At 45.9% G+C, this 22,699-nt stretch overlaps 1 non-coding gene and 2 gene segments (V, D, J or C); all 3 read left to right on the top strand.

The window, feature by feature from the left end:
- On the top strand, nt 1-108 carry LOC123387096. The gene has a single exon (XR_006601458.1). It is a non-coding gene; the product is annotated as a U6 spliceosomal RNA (small nuclear RNA).
- A 7,484-nt stretch (nt 109-7,592) lies between these two features.
- On the top strand, nt 7,593-8,633 carry LOC123387054. The segment is given in 2 exon segments: nt 7,593-7,897; nt 7,999-8,633. Coding segments are annotated over 2 exon segments (480 nt in total).
- Nucleotides 8,634-14,592: 5,959 nt separating this feature from the next.
- Nucleotides 14,593-21,176, top strand: LOC101686578. The segment is given in 3 exon segments: nt 14,593-14,641; nt 14,759-15,049; nt 21,121-21,176. Coding segments are annotated over 3 exon segments (396 nt in total).
- Nucleotides 21,177-22,699: the final 1,523 nt, after the last annotated feature.

The following is a 22,699-nucleotide window of genomic DNA, read 5'->3' on the forward strand; positions in this document are numbered from 1 at the left end:
GTGCTCGCTTCAGCAGCACATGTATTAAAATTAGAACGATACAGAGGTTATTAGCATGGCCCCTGTACAAGGATGAGAAACCATCACCGCAATCAAGATAATCAACATAGCATTAAAAAAAAAAAAAGATAGTCAAAAGGAAGAAGAAGAAGAAGGGGAGAGAGAGAAGTTTCTAGATCTGAGGTCTGGCAGTGGTTTTATCAAAAATAAGATTTTTTATATAAAGCAATATTCCTAGATGATTTGTGCTAGGTGAACAGAGAGGAGCACTTTGGTTCCCTCAAGAAGCTAACAGCACAGGGAAGGGTGTGACTTGGGTAGAATATTTGGCTAGCCCTTCGACAGACCTTGCCAAGCCCCAAGAAGGCCTCAAATGCATGTAGTCTCTTCAACGCTAATTTTCCTACTACAACAAGAGAGTCTAAAACTGACATGTCTTGGGGCTCCTATCCAGGTCTGAAGCCAAGAATCCAGAGGAGACAAAGCTGAGTGGGGTTGGATGAAAGACAATAATGGGAGCACTTCTGTTAAACACACTCTGCCTCCAGATCCCGAGTCTCTAGGTTCTGGTTTATGTACACTGCCCTGATGCAGTTACTAACTGTGCCACTTTCCATTCTTAAAAATGTCCCAGTTTTTTAAAAAAAGGTCCCAGTTTGGTCAATAAATTAGGCAGCTACCTGGTTACATAGCAAGGTCTCATGTGACAAACAGAGCAAGAATTTGAGTCTGTGCTTGACTGCGTGTGTCCCTTCCAGACTCTCAGTCATTCTTTACCATTCCTCACCTTGTTCCAGGTAAGGCAGAAACCTACATACTTGCTGCAGGGCTTCTGACCTACCCAGAAGACCCAGAACGTGGAAATTTAGTCTCTAACACTGTCTTCCTTCAATACTGAAGAAAAAAAAAAAAAAAAAAAGCACAGCTAACCAGCAACCTCTAGGAACATGGAAAAGATGTTGGTCTTCATGGTGGTTCTCCAAATGCACTTGTTTTGATGGGAAGAATGAGGGGATCATCCCTCTTCACCCCAAACCAACCAATCTTATTTCTAGTCCAAGGTCTCTGGGCAATGGGTAGAGAGTGATAGGAGATACACAGGTATCAATCTGGAAGGACCTCCATTTCTCAAGCTGGAAAACGGTGTTCCTAGGGTTAATCATAAACATGAGCAAAAAGGGGAGTATGGAATTTCCAAAGGAGATTCCATATAGCTAAGAATCACTCATGGTCTTCTTGATTTAAAAAGGGTTTTCCCCAGTAATGACACAAAAAGTACTATATAATGGAACTCTGCACCAGTTGAAGAATAAAATACATCTAAGAGAAGCAATTTATATGTTTTTCTTCTCTATATATACATTCCACCTCTTTGATATTTTATAAACTAATTTCTTATGATTCACAATCTATCTTTCTAATACCAGCTTCCTTCCTAGGCTTCTCTGAGTTCCAACTGCTACCTGAACATATCTGCTCAAGTGTCCTCAAGCAGCTCAGGCCAGCTTATCTAGAGCTGAGTCCATCATACCTTTTTTTTTTTTAATCCTTGCTTTATTTTTTTTAAAATTTAAGATCAATTAATTAACACAGAGTGAATTATAAGTTTCAGAGATACAGTTTAATGATTCTTCAGTGGCATATAATAGTTCTCATTATGTCGAGTGCCCTCCTTAATGTCCATCACCCAGCTACCTCATTCCCCTACCCACGTCCCCTTCAGCAACCCTCAGTTTGTTTCTAGAGTTAAGAGTCTCTTATGGTTTGTCTCCCTGATGTTGTCTTATTTGATTTTTTGTTCCCTTCCCCTATGTTCATCTGTTTTGTTTCTTAAATTCCACATTTGAGTGAGATCATATGGTATTTGTCTTTGTCTGACTGACTTATTTCTCTTAGAATAATACTTTCTATTTCCATCCATGTCATTGCAAATGGTAAGATTTCATTCCTTTTGATGGAAGTAATATTCCATTGTGTGTATATGTGTGTGTGTATACATATATATATATATAATGTATGCATATATGTATATGTATAAGTATTGTATATACATATATATATAGAGAGAGACATGGTATGTATGTATCTATACACCACACCTTCTTTATGCATTCATATGTCAATGGACATCTGGGCTCTTATTTTGGCTACTGTGAACACTGCTGCTATAAACACTGGGGTGCACATCATAGTTTCTTCTTCCTATTTTTCCCAAATCGGTGCAATGGAGCTTCATCTACCTGGTTAATCAAACTTGAAACATGGAAGTCACTCTTAACTTTTCCATCCACTTTACTCACCACCTATATTCAAATGTCCAGTCTTAAAATCTGTGCCCATCTGAAAAATCCTTGGCATGTCTTTGAAGATCCTTGACTTACCTTTCAAGTGAACCACTTGTGCCTTTGTCAGGACCACAGTCTATTGAAGTAGCACTATAAGTACTTTCTTGTTTCTGGATTTACTTTCCTGCAACTTATCCTCCATACCACTTCCCAGAGTGGTCTTGCTAAAATGTAAATGGGCCCTGTCATTTTCCTGCTTAAGACCCTTTCAACAGGGGCACCTGGGTGGCTCAGTGGGTTAAAACCTCTGCCTTCAGCTCAGGTCATGATCCCTGGGATCAAGCCCCACATCAGGCTCTCTGCTCCGCAGGGGGTCTGCAAAAAAAAAAAAAAAAAAGACCCTTTCAACAGCTCTATGTTGATGTCAGGATACACTAGATTCCTAGGCATGGCATTGAAGCCTGTGTGCCTGGACACCCCATGCTGATCATGCCTCTGTGCCTTCCCCATACTCTCACCTGCTAACATCCCAATCATTCTCCTGATCTCTGATCAGGGAGAATACTGAAACTTGCTTTCACTCTCCAGCTCCAGTCAGGCCTTCTTGAGTTTTCTTGTTGGCATTTATGTATCTTTTATTACACTTACTTCCAATTATATATTAATTGTGTGAGTATCTGTGTAGTGTTGATTGTTCCAGGTAATTTAAAATTCCTGAGGGCACAGCTAATGTCTGATTTGCTTACTCTTCTGCCTCAAAGCCAACATGTATCTGACACATAATAATTGTTCAGTATACAAATCAAAACCACAATGAGATACCACCTCACACCAGCCAGAATGGCTAAAATTAGCAAGTCAGGAAATGACAGATGCTGATGAGGATGCGGAGAAAGGGGAACCCTCCTATGCTATTGGTGGGAATGCAAGCTGCAGCAACCACTCTGGAAAACAGCATGGAGGTTCCTCAGAAAGTTGAAAGTAGAGCTATCCTATGACCCAGCAATTGCACTACTGGGTATTTACCCTAAAGATTACAAATGTAGTGATCCGAAGGGGCACATGCACCCGAATGCTTATAGCAGCAATGTCTGCAATAGCCAAACTATGGAAAGAACCTAAATGTTCATCAACAGATGAATGGATAAAGAAGATGTGGTAATTATATACAATGAAATACAATGCAGCCATTAAAAGAAATGAAATCTTGCCATTTGCAACAACCAGGATAGAACTAGAGGGTATTATGCTTAGCGAAATAAGTCAATCAGAGAAAGAAAACTATCATATGATCTCCCTGATACGAGGAAGTTGAGATGCAACGTGGGAGGTTTGGGGGGCAGGAAAAGAATAAATGAAACAAGATGGGATCAGGAGGGAGAAAAACCATAAGAGACTCTTAATCTCACAAAACAAACTGAGGGTTGCTGGGGGAAGTGGTTACGGAGAGGGTGGTGGGGTTATGGACATTGGGGAAGGTATGTGCTATGGTGAGTGCTGCGAAGTGTGTAAACCTGGTGATTCACAGACCTGTACCCCTGGGGCTAATAATACCTTATATGTTAATAAAAAAATTTAAAAAAAAATAAAATAATAATTATTCAGTAAGTAATTGCTGAAAGGGGCTACCTCCTCCACTTCTTTGCTAGTGAACTCTGATTAATTCATTAAAATTTACCTTGGGCATCATCTCTCCTTAGAATTAACCTCTGACATTTATCTGTGCCCATCCCTAACTCCACCGTATGCAGCCTTTGATTTGCTAGGTAGCTCTCTGTTACCTTCCTGAAACCTTTTTAAAGCTCTGTATATATTGCTATTAAGACTTCTGAATTCTTTTGCAAGTTTTTATTTTCTTGTCTGTTCCTTCAACTAGACTGTGAGTTCCCAAAACAAATATTTTATATTTAAATTCTTTACATCTATAGCTCTGTCTCTGGCATACAGTAAATGCTCAAGTTCCTCTTTGCCCCATCAGACATTTGGGCCCCATCTACAACATCTCACAAATGGTCTTCTGGCCTTTATTGCAGAAAGGAGATCACAGTACCTTCTCAACCATCCAGTTGGAAAGTTTGTTCTTGTGTTGAGCCAGAAAACTGTTTAAAGCTTTCAACCATTTGTTCTTAGTCTTGTCCCTTGGTGATACAGGATCAAGAGAGTCATAATTAAGAGGTAAGTGGTCAGAGGTCAGAGGCAGCAGAAAATTATGGGTTCTAGAATAGTGAACAGGAGAAGCAAGAAAAGCCAAGCTTCCAGGCCAACAGAGTCTCCACTGTCCCTTTATGTAACAAGAGCAAATCTCAAAAGGCAACCCCAAAAGTTGCCTCATGTTACTTGAAAAATAACATCCCAATAAAGGAGTTGAAGCTAGATGCTAGCCTCTTCTTAGATGATGTAATGTAACTAGTTCTTAGGAAAAAAGAAACTGGTACAGGACTAGGTTGCTTAAAGATTTGGCTTAAACTCCCCTCCTTCAAAATGTCTTCTCCATCCATGGAAATCACCCAATGATAAACATTTTTCTACACATCCTTCAGTGCTGATGAGTACAGCTTGTACCCTATTATTTTATGATCATTAATATTTTTAGTTGTATCATCTTAATATTGGCTGTCTTACCATCTAGAATATTCACACACAAAAACCCAGAGATATATAACCTATGGTTTTTATTTTTTATTATTTTATTTCCCCTGTCCACACAGAACCCATTGCAATCAGGGCTCTTCTTTAGGGTCATAGTCAATGGCTGTTCGGTGACCAGAACATAGCAGGAGGTCAGTGTTTGAGGCGAGCAGGCTGGTCTAGGCCACTGAAGCTCCAGCAGGCTGAGAATATTATCCATATGGGCAGGGTATGAGCCATGTCGCCCATCAGAAACTGGACTGAGCTGAGTAGGATTCCGACATGGAGAGGAATCCCGGGCACAGGGTGTCAGATCCCAAGCAGGGCGAGGCGGGTGTGTGCAAAGGAGAGAAAGTTGCCATTGCAGTGGACAGGTGGGCACATGTGAAGAGATGGATCAAATATGTACATCTATTAAGGACAACAGGACCCAGGTTTCTTAGTATTGGGTAAGGGAATTGCAAACATGGAAAGGGAGAATGCTAGAACCCTAGAATGAACCTTATCATATTGGAATTGGAACTGAAATTAGTGGTATAAACTTGTGGTTTTCTCAGTATGTGTAGATAGATATAGAATTAAAGATACATGCTAAGATATATGCATTTATGTGGTAACATACACATGTGTGTATTTCCTAGGCTCCATCCATTAATGACCTATGAGTGGTAGCATCCCCAAAACCCAGATCTAGTGCCCATCTCTCATTTTCTAGAGACCATTAACCACTAAAAGGAACTAGGGCTCTTTGGAGAAATAGCTGATGTCACAATGAGCAGGGAAAGCACAAGACCAGCCTAGAATATATTCTTGTGCTATATTGTAAGGAAATACTCAAATACTCATCCTAATGGGGGCCCCGAAAACAAGGATGGTTTAAGAACCAAAACGATTTTTCGACTTCTGAATCTCCTTTGAATGATGCTTGATACACCCTGGAAAATTATTATACCTATCTTTTGTGTTTTTTTTTAGTACTTTTCCAAGTGTTTATTAGTTATTTCTTCTTCTTTTTTTTTATTGTGTCATGTTAGTCACCATGTGGTACATCATTAGTTTTTGATGTAGTGTTCCATGACTCATTGTTTGCGTATAACCCGCAGTGCTCCATGCAATCTGTGCCCTCCTCAATACCCATCACAGGGCTCACCCATGCCCCCAGCCCCATGCTGGGGTCCATAGTCTCTCATGGTTCATCTCCCCCGCTGATTCTCCCCTTTCATTTTTCCCTTCCTTCTTCTAATGTCCTCCATGCTCTTTCTTATGTTCCACAAATAAGTGAAACCATATGATAATAGACTTTCTCTGTTTGACTTACCTATCCTTTAAAATACAAATTAGTACCAAAAGCTCCTTCATGCCAAGCAAATTAATTCTTTATCATTCTCATTTCTGTCTCAAATCCTGATACCAGGCCCTCAATTTCCATAAGCCACCAGTACAAATATGCCAGGTGCCGACCATACCACATTTGGAAACGGCTTTTTAATGGTTAGACTCATGTGCGGTCTCTTACTATTTTCTATTGGGTTCATATATTCCTTCATTCGACAAGTATGCATTAAGTACCTACAAAGTGTTACGTACGTATTGTTAAGGCCGGGAGGGGCAGGGAGACAGGAATGTCCTAGCCCAGCAATCCAGTAAACATCTGGGTAGAAAATTACCCCAAAAAGGCTCATGCTGTTTTAGAGTTGAACAGAGGGCTGGAGATCGGTATTTCAGAATATCCCTTGGTCCAGGTTTTGGGGATGAGGAAGTGAGAAGGTGAGTAGATTAAATGATTTAGCCAAATAAAAACCAATTATATTTTAACCTCCCTAAAACATACACTAAAACTCTCCAAACTAGATGTTATCTAAAAACATATCCTATCGGTCCTATGAGTCTAGGAGCATTTCAAGGATAAGAACCTCGCCTTACTCACAAATGCTTGTTGAATAAACTAGCATAGCCCTCCTTCTCCAAGCTCCCCTCCAAGCCCTCCAGAGGATGGAAGGCAGAGGACACAGAGGAGGTTAATGTGCTCCTCTAACCTCTAGGAGGAGCTGTGACTTCACTGAGATCCCTGAGGCAGGCCTGGGAAAAGAAGAGAGGGAAATGGGGGGAGGAAGAGAATGCTCAGGCGTCAGGGTTTGCTCTTGGGTCAGCTTGGGAGATGGTATGTGGACAACCTGGACACTAAAATCCAGTCCCATGTTGTGTTTCTCCAGCCTCTTTGGCAATGTCAGCTGTCCCTACGGCTCACGGCCCGTAGGACCTTTTGTTACTCTCCTGTGCTTCCTCTGTGTGTGTCCTTTCCATGTCCAGGCTCAGCTCCCCAGAAAGGGGAGATACTCTCTGGGCGGACCAGTTGCAGCAGATTTCTCTTGTCACCTCGTCAGCACCCTCTGAGGGTGCTTCCTACCCAGTGAGCATTAATTCCTGTGTCTTAAAGTGATGCCCAGCTGGCACCAGGGGAAGGCTCTGAAAGCCAAGCAAGGTGGCCTCTCTGTGTTACATCAGGATGAGGCTTATTAAGTGGGATCGTCCTGGCTCCATGAGAGGCAACGTGGGGGGAATGTGCCCAAAGGGAAGGAATGCGTGTCTGAGCGGAGGAGGCACTGTCAAGTTGAAACAGAAAGAATTATTCATGCAGGTGGGAGAGGAAGCTACTAGATGGGGAAAAAAAAAAAAAAAAAGTGTCTGAGAAACTCCTTGAGGCAGCTTGGGGATGGACCTATTCCTCCGCAGCTGCCCCTGTACATTCAGTCCTGCCACTCCAAGACTCAAATCCAGCTCTGGTGGTGCTGGTGTCAGGTGTAAGGGGGAAGAGGGAATGTGAGCTCTAGAAGAATTAACAGGGGCAGTGGCCTCACCAGCAAATCCTCTGTCAGGGCATGAGGACAAGAATCTAATCAGAGAGACACCGAGCCCCTTCTGGTCAAGCACTGCCATGGGCTGCAGGCTCCTGTGCTGGGTGGTCCTCTGTATGCTGTGGGCAGGTGAGTCCTGGGAACAGGTGGGATATCTCTGTCTGCAGACTTCTAGCTTTTTTCATGGAATGGCTTCCTAAGACTCTCTAAATTTGGTTTCTTGCTCCCAGTCTCCACGGGCAATGGAGTTACCCAGACACCAAAACATCTGGTAAGCGGGACAGGAAGGAGCGTGACCCTGAAGTGCAAGCAGCATCTGGGACATAATGCTATGTACTGGTATAAGCAGAGTGTTCAGAAGCCGCCAAAGCTCATGCTTGCCTACAGTTATAAGGATCTCCTTCAAAATGAGACTGCTTCCAGTCGGTTCTTACCTGATCGCTCAAACAACTCCCAGCTGGACCTTCAGATAAAAGCCCTGGAGCCCGAGGACTCCGCCCTGTATCTCTGTGCCAGCAGCAAGGACACAGCCCTGCACCTTCAACTTCTCCCTGTGCACAAACCTCCGGGCTCCAAACCAGGAAGCTGTGGGGGCCACCAACGCTCAGCTCAACATTTCCTAGAGGACCCCAGAGATCCCAGAGCCTCCTGCTGCCTGTAGGTTCAGTGGATGCTGAGTCCACAGCACAGACTCCCACAGCCTGGGTCCTGGTTCTGCCTGGGTCCAATCTGCCTGAGCTGAACACAGGCCAGAGAGGGCCCAGCATCAAGCTTCTGAGCAGTGTACAGTCAGCACATAGCCCTGGGGAGTCTTCCATGGGCAACTATTCACTCTGGCCACAGCACAGCTGACCCATCCCCCGCCACCAGGTACCTTCCTTGGCTTTTCCATCCAAACACGTGAGACTCTGGATCTCAGCCCCAGCTCCAAATCTCAGTCCCAGCTCCAAACAGGCTCAGCCCTAATGGGTACTAATGTCTCAACCAAATTAAAAACCATGGCAGCTCAGAAGTCTCTTCCTGCTTCTGATGACCAGAGGCCTGAGCTAGCAGAGGACTCATTCATGCCCTGACCCCTGCTATGGATTTCTGGCTCCTGTGTGGGGTGATTTTTATTCTCTTGGAAGCACATGATTCCTGGGAATTTCTCATCTTGGATTCACCCAAGGCTCTTCTAAGGCATTTCCTTATTCAATCTCTGGCTTCTTTAACCTCCCACAGGACACACAGAACCTGAATGCAGGCAGACTCCCAGCCACCAGGTCACAGAAAGGAGCACGAGAGTACCCCTGAAGTGAACCCCACCTCTGGTCACTTATCCCTGCACTGGTACAGACGGATCCTGGAGCAGAAACTAGAGTTTCTCGTTTTATTCTAGAAGAGTACTCTCTTGGAGAAGTCTGAAACATTCAAGGATCGATTCTCAGCTAGAAGGACTGATGGATCATTCTCCACTCTGCAGATCCAGCCCACAGAGCTGGGAGACTCAGCCACGTACCTCTGTGCCAGCAGCACAGACACAGCCTTGCAAAGAGCCCTCCAGGCTGTGCACAAATCTTCATGTTTCTGCCTCTTTTCGAGCTCCCAGCATCCCTTTCCCGTTGGACTTGCCTATTCAGCTGTCTCCAAATACACAAATAATCTGAAATTAAATTACCAAAGTGGGATATCTTTGGCAGAAGTGGTCAGGGGACATTTTTTGCAGAATCTTTATGGATACTGTAGAGCATGTCTTTGGGCTCCAGTGATGGGAGAGTCGTGCCCGGGAAGTGACCATCAAATGACTTGTGTTTTCTCTTTACCTCCTTTTGCATCATGGGTTTTGTTTTGTTTTGTTTTGTTTTGTCTTGTTTTAGAGGCTTCAAAAAAAGCCATTTTAACTCACAAGTTGGAGAAATGACTAGCAAGGAAGGGCTATGGTATTTGCCTGAGAGTAGAGAGGATTTCCAACCCCACATCTTCAGAAGGACATGCAAGTCAGCACAAGGTCCTGAATTGTCCATGAATCTTTCCAATAAGTGCCTAATGCAATAACCCATGTAAGAATGAATTAAGAGAACGGTAATGATTGAGTGTAACATTGGAATGCCACTTCAAGGCCAACAGCGGTCTAGACCAACAAGAGAATCACCAGAATCAAGCTGGGATGGCAGGATCAGAATTCAACAGCAAAAACCAAGCAGCAGCTAGAAGCCAAACAGGGATGAACTTATCACCATGACCTTGACTTGGGGCAGCCCCATTAACTGTCTGGGTTTTGCATAAGCGTTCTCCTACAGTTCTTCAACAGTTGGGGCAGGAAAGTTAGAGTGAAAACTTTAAAACAAAGGAATGCATTTCCTCCTAATAAGTCAGGATGAGCTCAAGTAATGAATAGGAGGGGGGAAAAGTGTGAGCAGATCCTTCATGAAATACTCATTGACTCAGTTACAACCATGGCAGCTCCACTATCCTCAGGGTTGGAGAATGACTGTCTTGGTGATGTGAGTTCCCACACAAACTTGGAGACAAAAGGATCCCATTTGATACCTAAGGAAATTAAATCATGGGTATATAACTATGGGATCCAATTTTTGTTTGCATATGGTATCTCTCAGAAGCATCTGACCTTATGGAATGAAGAAAGGACCTAGTAAAGGTTTCGCTAAGGGGCTAGCTCAGCTAGAACACCTGTCGAGCTGGGGTGCTAATCACTAGGATGTGGTATGATTTGAACAAATGGGGGAAAATTGGGACTATGTATTGAATCCATGAATCCAGAAGCCATAGGGTGGGGTTAGGATGGGTATGGCTCTCATCATCTCTTGCAGTGATCCAGTGGTAAATTCATATTCCTTTCCCCTGTATTTTTAGGGTCTTCTAGATAAGAAGTTCTGATTCCTGAAGAGAGGGGAGGAGGAGGGATAGATGCTTTCACCACAGGACATAGTAACAATCCCAGTGTACTGCGATTATGACTCTACCTAGTCATTTTGAGCTCATCTTGCTGGGATGGATGGAGAAGTCAGGATGGAGGTACTGATCGTGATTTTCATGAGGTGACAGAGTTACTGCTACACAGTAGAGACAGGGAAAGGTTGACCTGGGACTCAGGGAACTAATCAAAGCATCTCTCAGTGCCTCCATTCCTGGTGATAATGACAATTGTGAATTATAGTCATCTTGGCCTGACAAAGCAAAGGCACCGAAGGGGCTCCAAACCCTCAGAGATGAATGTCTAGGTCAACCCGTCAGGCAAACAACTTAGACCACTGAAGCACCAAACAAAGTTGGAGAAACTCTTAAAATGGTGATGAAGGGAGATAATTAACACCCGTTTGGGATTTGAGTATCATAATAGCAGCGAATCCTATACACCTAACCCTGTGTTTGTACAGATTGCAGCTGGCCACCACCTTGAAGACCTTATTTGGACTAGAAGCAAAGCAAGGGGTAAACTGTATCAAACGCCTCCCTTATATCACTGCCTGTCTTCTAGGACCCACCCCCAATTCCTGCCACACCTATTTCAGGCAAGTACTCCAAGCAGACATTGACCCATTTCCTATGCACTGAACCTCCTCTTCAATGTGGACCACGTAGGGATGCCTGGGTGGATTAGTAGGTAAAGTGTCTGCCTTTGGCTCAGGTCATGATCACAGGATCCTGAGATTGAATCCCACATTGAGCCCCACATTGAGCCCCATGTCCAGCCCCGCATGGAGTCCCACATTGGGCTCCCTGCTCAGGAGGGAGTCTAGTTCTCCTTCTGCTTCTGTCCCTCCCCTTGCTTATCCTCTGTCCCTCTGTCCCTCTCTCCAATCAATTAAGAGACCTAAAAAAAATGAACCATATATCTAGCTTTCTTCCTAAAATACTCTGTGGCCAAGATGAGACCCATGAATGGCCTATTTGAAACTTACGTAGGCACCACCCAGAAGTGTCAGGGAATTAATGCTCTGTGGGACCCTCTGCAATCAGTGGAGGGTGAGAACTAATGAATAAAGCTTTATAATTATTTCAGACTCCCTCGAATGTTCTCGATTGATGAACACCTACTTATCTAAAAGGATGGCTCAATTCATATATATATTTTTCAGATTTTCCATCCTTTTAGTTTCTGTACTTGATTTGGCCCAGATATTTGCATCTGACTTATCTTCCACTTTACGTATACTTTTCAGCTGTATTGGTTCTGCTTTTAAAGCCATATATTGAAATCCTAATCAAAATGATTTTGTATATTTCAGCTCTACAATCTCCACTAAATTATTTACTACGGTTTCCAGTAGTCAACAAAATTCTCCATTTTGTCATCTACTTTGTTGAATATATTGATGATTATTTTCATGTCAGTGTCTGAAAACTCCATCTGAATAATTTTGGGTTTATTTCTTCTGCCTGATTTTTCTTCTTGGTTTTGACCACATGAACCTCTTTCTTCATACAACAGATAGTATGTGTTTGAATGCCAGATATTGTATATGAGAAATTGTAGAGATCCGGTGAAGTCCTGGATGATGTATTTTCTTATAGAGATGATTCCTTCTTCTTGCTTACACCAAGATATCTTGGTCAGGGCAGGACTTCTTAATCTGGTGGATAATTGAGCTGGATTGAAGCAAAACTTCAGTTGTTGGATGGCTGCTCACTTTGCTCCTAGTATGTGATCATTTGGGTTCCCAAAATAATGTCTGGAGTATTTTTACTTTTCTGAAGCATAATTTGCACAACATAATATTTGCTTTTTTCAAGGGTAACACTCTGTGAGTTCAAATATATTAATGTACTGTGCAACTATCACCACGATCCAGTTCTTAAACACTTCTACTCCCTCCCCAAATTCCTTTGTGTTCATTTTCAGTCAATCACCACTCCTACTTTGGGCCCCAAGCCTTGGCTCTTTACTGGGACCCTCTCCAGGTCAGCAGTCCATGAACACAGACACTGTTCCCCAGACCAGTGAGATCATGTGACGTCCTCCAAGCTTCTCCCCCCTCAGTCTTCCTTTTCTTCTTGGCTTCCTAGCTACTGGTAATAAATGGGCAGTAATTCTCAGGGTAAAGTGTCTTCCCAGATATACCCTTTGTCTTTGGAGTATGAGATCATCCCCTTCCTCCCTGCTTCCCTTTGGGTGCAAAGCTTCATGTATAAGCTGCAGGGTGCAATGAGGTAGGTACTTGGGAACTGGATGCATTAGCCCACTCACCCAGCAAACATCTAAGGGAGCCTCTGGTAATATCATACAATGTTAAACCTGGGCAGACACTGGAAATTATTTATCTCAGCCTGTTATTTTATACATGAGGAAATGGAAAGTCATACAAAGGATAGTTTTGACCGTCCCTACTGATTATTTCCTGACTTCCACGTGGAAGTCCATTTAATATGTCTAGAGTAGTCAGTGCATTTCTTTTGGTTCTGATCAGAATATAAGCATCAAGAGAGTGAGAATATTGTCTTACGTGTGATTTGCACCACGACTATGAACAAGTTCAGCTTGCTAAGTGTTCCAGGAAGGATGGTGGATGTTTCTATTTGGTTTTCTAAGGTTTCCCTAGTGCTTGCTCTGTGTTTAATTTAAAGAAATAGAAATAAAGGAAACACCTGTCATTGGAGAAGTTTAACCAGCAGTTGACAGTTAGTGTTGCCACACAGTTTGTGTGTGTGTGCGTGTGTCCCTCCCTGTGGCACTCATAGGTTCTTGCTCTCCTGCCTAGCTCTTACTGACTTGGGTTTATCAACTGCTCTACCTGGCCCAGGAGGCCACTGAGACCTGAGAAGTGTGCCTTGACCACTAGGAGGAGCTGTGGCTCTTCCAGACCCTGAAAGTGGGGGAATTGTGGGAATGAACAAAGGCCACAGGGGTTTTCAACAGGAATAATTGGGGGATGTGGGAGATACTTTATTGTCCCAGCTGGGGGTAGGGAGCCCTACAGGCATGTAGTGGATAGAGGGATAGAGACCAGGGATGCTCCCAGCAGCCCCCACAACACAGAATTATCCAGTCCAATACGGCAATGTCTCTGAGGTTGAGAAACCTTCTGCTGAGCATTTGGTTATAAATTTTGTACTAAAAGAGAAGGTGACCTTAGACAGCTCAAGGACAGCAAAATCATCCTGCCCTGATTTCCCCCCCCCCAACTTCCATGCTGTCATTCACCTCTCCAGCTGCTTTGTTCCTGTGCCATAACGACTTCTCACTCCCGAGCCACCAACTGCTCCCCACATGGCTCTGGCCCTCAGACAGAGAGGCCCTCACAGGGATCAGTCTGCAGTCTGTTCCCTGTCAAGGCGGCGAATCAACAGAGCACGCTCCCAACATTCATTCCTGTATTCTAAATGGTCTCCCATTGCTGCTTGCGGCAGACCCCACAGGGGGTCTCTTGCCCACAACTGAAGTAGTCAGGGGGGCTGATGAGCATACATCAGACATTCCAGGGAGCCAAAGCCTAGCGGGACCATCATCTGTTACTGTGAAGAAGACGCAGAAGATCCACAGAAGAGAAACTAGCTCAACTTGGAGAGTGGAGTCAGAACAGGGAGACAGGGTAGAGGTGGCCTGATCTGGGAAAATGCAGGGAGGGAGAGATACACACTTGAGGCAACATGCTGTCCCATCAAACTATCCCCAGAAATTCCAAACTCCTTTAAAAGGGGGAGAAAGTAAAATGTATGGAAAGGGACAAGTGTGGGCAATGAAATACACAGAGAGCCCAAGCATGGGGAAGTCATTCTAGGCTATGACGTCACAGGCAGAGCACCTGTCAGGGCGGGGAGAACCACAGCCTAGTTCTTACCACTGAGGATGAGAATGCTTGGCTAGGACTGTGTCTGTCTCCACCATGGGCTCCACGCTCTTCTGCTGTATGGTCCTCTGCCTCCTGGGAGCAGGTGAGTCCTCGGTCCAGGTGGCAAGATGCCCCGTTGGGTCTCTAAGCCTACTCAGCATGTGTCCAGCCACTGTCTCTCTCCTGGGACTTGTCTGAATTCCGCTCCTTTCCTTCTCAGCCCCCCTGGACACGGCAGTTTCCCAGACTCCAAAACACCTCATCGCACAGACGGGAAATAAGAAGTTCCTAAAATGTGAACAAAAGCTGGGCCACGATACCATGTACTGGTATAAGCAGGACTCCCAGAAATTGCTGAAGGTCATGTTTATCTACAACAATAAGGATCTCATTCTAAATGAAACAGTTCCAAGATGCTTCTTACCTGAATCCCCTGACAAAACTCGTTTAAACCTTCACATCAACTTCCTGGAGACAGGTGACACTGCTGTGTATTTCTGTGCCAGCAGCCTAGACATAGCCCTGCAAAGTCTTTACCTCCCTGTGCATAAACCCCCTGCCCAGCCAGGAAGCTGTGGGGGACACAGGTTCACTAGACCCTGAGGCTCCATTCTCCCCTGTTAGAACCCCTGACTGCAGATCCCAGTCTGGTACAGGCTGCCAATATACCTGATGGGGCGGGTCGTCAGTTAGGCTCACACAAGCCTGACAGAATTCTACTTACCAGCTGCAGCAATAAATTCCCTGAAGTGCTCAGGATTTCGGAAACAAGAGAGGACCTAGTGTCTCTCATCCTAAGTGGGTCTGAAAGCAAGTGTCTTCTGAACTCTGCTCAGTGGTGCAGCCTACTAGAACCTGCCCTCTGCTCAGCTTTCTGCACTTCCACGCTGTGCATGCAGGTCGGTAAGAAACAAGAGGAAAGAGGATTTCCTTACACTCACTCTTCGGGTTCCTTTTCACTCTTTGCTCCACATCCAAGCTGTCTTGGGATCTTCAGGCATCATTTGCTACAACTCTCTTATAGAGACAATGTATATCTGAATTTCTGTACATGTTTACCCTTCTGTCTCCTCGCTGTTTCTTCTCTGTGGTTTAGATTGTCTTTCCATCATTTTCCTTCTTCAGGCACATCCCTAATTCGGATGACTTAAACTCGCCTTTCACCCAGACCTTCTTTGGGAAAACCGTATGTTAGCTACGTTAGCAGGACAACTGAGCCTTTTGTTTCCACTTGTTCAGGATTTCAGTTGAAAGTATAATGTTTTTTGTAATCCTTGGTCTTTTACTGATCGGGAGCTAAATAACTCAATAACATTTTATTTATTCATGTTTTTGCTTTTTCATTGGGGAAGGGCTATTCCCTGTCTTCTTGCTACAGTGCGTGTGCAGCAGTATAAATATAATAGTCACCATGCTAGCCTTTCCACTAAGGTTAAGTTTAGGTTCTTGTCTACGAAAGCGATATCTCCAACTGTGGTGAATCAGAGGACCGTGATATACCTAACCTGGACAGGAGAAGAATATCCAACTCCTTTGCTTAAATTCTAACCCCTTGACCCTTACATTTTTTTGTTTATGGGCCACACTGAAAATCCGATAAACTTTATTATGTTAGAAGCAGGAGTAGAGATTGAATGTCCTAGTGTGGATGAACGGCACTCTTGCCAACTCTTTTTGCTGTTTCACTTCCTTCTTTGCTCTTCACAGGGGTCTGACTCTTGTACCCATCAAGCGTGGACCCGCCTCCCCTCCTCTCTGGTGGGTGAGGAATAAGCATCCTCTGCACTGCTGCTTCTGAGCTGGTTAGAAGCCTGCCATCCGGGAAATGTGCCCATGGGCCACAAGGGGGCGCTGTGGCTCTATTGCCTACTCAGAGGCTGGATGGGGGATGAAAGTGATTTGCAGGAAGGGGTGAGGGGGGAGCAGGACATGGGGCTCCATCCTTATGTCAGTTGGGAGCACCAGATGCTGGTACCTCTGAGATCTAAAACCATGCTCAAATGAATTTCCCTTTTTCCTACTTGGGATGCCTTGTGTGGTTCTTGAGCATCCTGTTTGCTCTAAGCCCAGCCAAGCACTGTACCCTCAGGACTGGGGCTGAGGATGCCTGGCCCCTTGTCCCTTCAGCTCCCCCTCCCAGTGCCTGGATCCTGGCTGGCATCACAGTCCTGCCTTTGTAATGGTGGGCACTGGTGCCACAGCCTCCAATTTCTCTCCTCTACAGAGCTGAACAAAAGTGCTCCATGGAGCTTAGACACGGAGGGAAACACCTTTTGGGAGATGTCTGCAGGCCTGAGCTGGTAGGGAAGGAGATCCCCAAGGCAGAAATGCTCTGCTGCTGAGAGGGGTCTTGGAAGGATGGGGATAGAGAGAGAGTTTACATAATGAGGACTGTCGCTAATACATGAGATCACCTGTCCAAGGATTAGCTCGGCCCACCCAATGCAAATCCACGCTCTACCAGAATCTATACAAGTTGTGAAAGGGGGAGGAAGAAACATACCCTGTGTTTGGGGAAACCTACAGAGACAGTGACATCACAGGCCAACCACCAACCAAAGCCCAGGACACCAGAGCCCTCCAGCACCAGCACCAGCACCCTCCCCAGGACACCCTAATTAGAGGATGCCCACCTGGGCCCTGACTCCACCATGGGCTGCAGGCTACCTTACTGGGTGGCTCTCTGTCTCTTGGGAGCAGGTACGTCTCGGGTTCCGCTGTGCTCTCCCTGCACCCCAAGCCGAGTCCCTCTTCCTACCACCACCCTTCTGTCTGGGCTTTGTTTGAATTTTGTCCTGTTCTTTCAACAGTCTCCATGGATCCTGGAGTTATCCAGACTCCAAAACATCTGGTAACTGGGACAACAAGGAGCGTGACCCTAAAGTGCAAACAACATCTGGGACATAATGCTATGTACTGGTATAAGCAGAGTGTTCAGAAGCCGCCAAAGCTCATGCTTGCCTACAATTACAAGGATCTCTTTGAAAATACAACTGCCTCCAGTCGGTTCTTACCTAATCGCTCAAACAACTCCCAGCTGGACCTTCAGATAAAAGCCCTGGAGCCCGAGGACTCCGCCCTGTATCTCTGTGCCAGCAGCAAGGGACACAGCCTTGCACCTTCAACTTCTCCCTGTGCACAAACCTCCGGGCTCCAAACCAGGAAGCTGTGGGGGCCACCAACGCTCAGCTCAACATTTCCTAGAGGACCCCAGAGATCCCAGAGCCTCCTGCTGCCTGTAGGTTCAGTGGATGCTGAGTCCACAGCACAGACTCCCACAGCCTGGGTCCTGGTTCTGCCTGGGTCCAATCTGCCCGAGCTGAACACAGGCCAGAGAGGACCCAGCCTCAAGCTTCTGAGCAGTGTCCAGGCAGCACATGGCCCTGGGGAGTCCTTCTTGGGACACTTTTCACTCTGGCCACAGCACAGCTGACCCTTCCATGCATGTGAGACCCTGGATCTCAGCCCCAGTCCCAGCTCCAAACAGGTTCAGCCCTTTTCCAGAACACCTCCCTCCCTCAGCACGTGGCTCCACCAGTCCTGCCGATGAGGTGGATCATCCTTCATCAGGTGTGGATCCGTGTTCTCCTGGTCACCATGGGCTGCACCTGGATATACTCAGATCCACACAGCCTTCCCTTCCGTGCAGCCTTTGACACTTTCAGGCCTGACTCCTTTTCCTTCTGGGGCTTTAATCTGCATTCCTCAGGTCTTCACATCTTGCATTTTCAGCCATGGAGTCCCCTGCCCCTGGATAGTTTCTTACCACAGGCAGCCAGAAGGGACGTTCCCTGCCATTACAGAGCAGGGTTGTATCCTTGGGGCTGCCTGTTCTGAACCCCATATTTTCTGGCTTTGCCCCTTGTAAAGGCCCTCTGTCCTGCCCAAGTCATCAGACCCCAAGGGCTGAGTGTCCTGGGGAGTCACATGCCTGCCTTGTCACTAAGGCTCCCTCCTCTCTCCTCAAAGGGGCACTCCAGGGACTGTGGGGAGCCCTGAGCAAAGTTTCAGACCATGATACCATCTGCCAATGCAGTTCATGTGGCTACTCTCCCATCTAGGCCCATCTTCAGAGTTTGAGGTGCCTCTTACTCGTGTGTGACTCTTCTCTGACACCTGGTTGAACGATAAACACATCTTGATTTAGTACCGTTTTTATGTCTCTTCTTCATGAAATAAAGGTAGCCTGCTATACATAGGGTCGTTTGGCTTAAGGTTTCACAGGGACCCTCCAAACAAACACCGGTTCCCCACAAGTCACACCCCACAATCTCATCCCTACAGGGGACCAGAGGAAAGTGAGGGGCCCTCCAAGGAGGTGTGTGGCTCCCAACTCTGCAGATCTGTGGTTTCTGAGCCTCTCTCCTCCGGAACCAAGGAGCCCCTGCCATAGGCCTGTTGCTACACCAGGTCAGCTCTGAGCTTTGGGGAATCAGGAAAGGGACTTCCAGGCAAGGCCCCAGGACCCAAGCCAGCTGCAAAGGACAGTAGTAGACCCCGTCTTTGGGAAATGGATTTGAGACAGATGTGTGTGTGTGTCTTCATCTGTTCTTCTCTTCCATAACCCAGCTCTCTTTCTTCGATTTCTCTTTTTCCTATTCAAGGCCAACCCTCAAGCCCTAGTCCAGATCCAAGATCCAAATCTGCAAACAGCTGCTCTAAGCCACACAGGCAGCAAACAGGCCTCTCATTCCACCTGCTCGGAGCCTGGGTTGGGTACTTATATTTCCATCCACCTTCCTTCCCTTGCACTGGAATGTCCAGCCACATATCAGGTCTCCATCCTCACGAGGTCTCCTCTCCACACTGACATTTGTAGGGTGACTTCTTCCTTTGTTCCCTTTAGTCCCAGGGTCAAATCATCAGGCTCAGAACTCTGGGTCACAGAGTCAGTGCCTCTGGACTGTAGCTCTGCTGTGCTGTTGGGGAGGAACATGGGTCCTGCCAGTCTGCTCAAGTCTTCATCTCCCGCCTTCCTGGTCTGAAGATCTTCTCCAAGGGTCCTTCTGCAGTCGCAGAATTTTGCTTGGGGCCTGTGGGTCTGCCTGCTCCAGTGCATACAGGGGGCTGAACCTGGGAGCATCTTGTGTCTACGGCGGGACTAAGGCCTCCTGCTCCCTCCTGTGGGGGTGTTCCTGAATCCGGGGGTGCTGCCCAAGACGGTGACATCAGAGGGTCTCCTCCCTGGACTACTACACTCAGATGCCCCATGTGGAGAGGCCTCCCCTCCCCTGCCATGGACAGCAGGCTCTTCTGCTGGGTGACTTCTTCTGGTCTCCTGGGAACAGATGAGCCCTGAGAGTGTGGGGACTTTCCTAATACACCCACTTTATATAAGGCCAGCTTGGAACTTCTGCCTTTTTCTCTTCCTGGCCTCTGTCTCCTCCCAGAGGACATATGGACCCTGGAGTCAGCCAAAGCCCTAGCCACTACCTCCCAACAATGAGAGAGTGTGGCTCTGAGGTGTGACCCCATTTCTGGTCATTTGTATTTCTTCTGGAACCGACAATCCCCAGAAAGGGAAGTGGACTTACTGATTCCCATCCATAACAAGGTTCCCTCAGAGAAGGCAGATATTTTTGGAGATTCCATTCTCAGCTGAAATGCCTGCCTCACAGACCGTACTCGCTTTGAAGCCCCAGGCTGCCCAGATGGGGGACTGAGCCACACCCTTGCACAAATTGGAGGCTCCTCTGCTCCCAGGTTTTCAGCAGCCCTTTCTGCCGGAGGGAATGGTTCTGCAGCAGCTTCCCAGGAACAGAGGTCAGAAGTTAACTTTTTTTTTTTTTTTTTTAAGTAGGATCCACTCTCAATATGGAGCCCAACACAGGTCTTGAACTCACAACCGTGAGAACAAGACCTGAGCTGAGGGAGCCAAGGTGGCTCAGACCAACTCTTGATTCGGCTCAGATCATGCTCTCGGGTTGTGAAATCAAACCCCACGTTGGGCTCCTCACACACTGAGGAGTCTGCTTGCTTGAGATCCTCTCTCTGCCTCTCTCTCAAATAAATAAATATAATCTTTAAGAAACAAAAAACAAAAAACACAAAGACCTGAGCTGAGATCAAGAGTCTGGTGCTCAACCAACAGAGCCACCCAGGTGAGCCCCAGAAGTTAACTTTAATTTGCAGAACAGGAAATGTTGCACAGAGATGCCTGGAACTGTGGTCTTGAGGATACATTGTCAGACACCACGGAATGTGGCTGTGGCCCCTAAGGATGGGACAAGTATGGCCAAGTGAGTGACCGGACAAGGCTATAGAGGAATTTGTAAAGGACTGACTTTTCCGGAGCTAAGACCCAAGGGTTCTTGAAAATTAAGCTGAAGAGATGATGTAGGAAGCCCTTTATGAGGGAGATACTATACTTTCTATTAGTAAGGCAGGTAGACTTCAAGTGTTCAACTAGAAAGATAAGTTAGTATCAGTGTTTGAGGCTAGTTGAGTATATCATATTGGTTATACACCTACTTATTCATCCATTTACTAGTTCACTCATTTATTCTTTGAACAGATTATTTCCTACCTCAAGATATGGAAAGTATGGTTAGTGCACCACGGGGACCCCATGGGGTCAGAGGAAGAATCCATCCCAGGGTCAGCTTGCCCTAGTCGGGAGTCAGCCTGCTATAATCTGAGAATTCTCCAGAAAGTGGCTGAGCCCTCTGGAAAGGGAGTGCTGGGGCTGCTGAGACAGAAACACGATGCAGAGAACATGCAAAATGCAGATAAGATGTACATTCTCCTGTTTTTAAGGGGACCATGATTTATCACCCAAAGGGGAGCCCTTGGGGAGTGAAGGAGTGCTATTATTACACTTGAACAACAGACATAAAATGGGCTTCTGTTCACCCAGCCTGTGTCTCGTCCCTGGGTCTCATCTCAGAGGGCTGAGCAGGAAGAGGATTCCATCTGGGCAAAGAGCTATAGAAGGGGAACAAAAGAAATGGTGCTGGGAGCAGTGGTCATGGTGGCCCAGGTGGGGGTTTGCTGGAGGGTCTCCCTGCAAGGACGGCCTGAGAACACTGTCCCTTAGTCCCCAAGGGACCACTTAGGGCTGAGCACACCAGTGTTGGTAAACATGCCCTGCCCTGGGGGGTGCAGAAGCAGAGAACAGGACACCGGAAGGTATGTTGTGGCAAGCAGCCCTTCGCTCCCCCAATCCTGACCCCTGGAAACAACATACAAAGCCCACTTTCTTGGTGGCTGGGAGGAAATACAGGTCCCTGGTGCAACTCAGCAAATGGGAATCTCCAGGAGTCTACCTTTGTTGGGTTCAGTCTGAGGTGGAGGATGATTCTGGAACCATAGACAACCCTGGGTCTTCCTAGGGACATGTAGGGAATGAGGCCATGGCATAAGGCTGCACTTCACTGTTCCTATGTTAGGGCTCAGAATGAGTGCCTTTTGGATATCCACAAATATTCAATCTTCTTTTGTAAGGTCAATTTAGGGAACTCTGTGAATATCTGATAACATGTATAGTTCACAAGTAATTTTAGAAGAATTCTGTCTGGACAGATACTAAAATATTAATGGTTGTTGACTGGATAGTGGGATACATTTTTTTTATTGCATGAAGTGAAATGCATAATAATAAATGTAAATTACATACATTCTGTCAAATGGGAAAACCAGCAACACCAGCCCAGTCAAGACACACGTCATCACCTCTTGCTGTTAAGTCCCCTTCTAGTCAGTATCCATCCCTCTGGCAATCAATGTTCTGATGTCTATCATCAGAGATTAGATTTGCTTGTTCTTGAATTCCATGTAAATGAAACCATACACTTTTTAAAAAAAAAATTTTTTATAAACATATATTTTTATCCCCAGGGGTACAGGTCTGTGAATCACCAGGTTTACACACTTCACAGCACTCACCAAAGCGAAACCATACATTTTTTAGTGACCCACCTCTTTCACCTAACATATACTTCTGTTATCTTTATTATTATGTATATTGATAATTTGCTCTTTTTTAAAAGATGTTCTTTATTTATTTGACAGACAGAGATCACAAGTAGGCAGAGAGGCAGGCAGAGAGAGAGGAGGAAGTAGGCTCCCTACTGAGCCGAGAGCCCGATAAGGGGCTGGATCCCATGACCTGAGCCAAAGGCAGAGGCTTTCAGCCACTGAGCTGCCCAGGTGCCCCAATAAT

This window comes from Mustela putorius, unplaced genomic scaffold (assembly GCF_011764305.1).
Source record: "Mustela putorius furo isolate JIRA1106 unplaced genomic scaffold, ASM1176430v1.1 tig00003845_pilon_pilon_pilon, whole genome shotgun sequence".
NCBI classification, from domain to species: domain Eukaryota; kingdom Metazoa; phylum Chordata; class Mammalia; order Carnivora; family Mustelidae; genus Mustela; species Mustela putorius.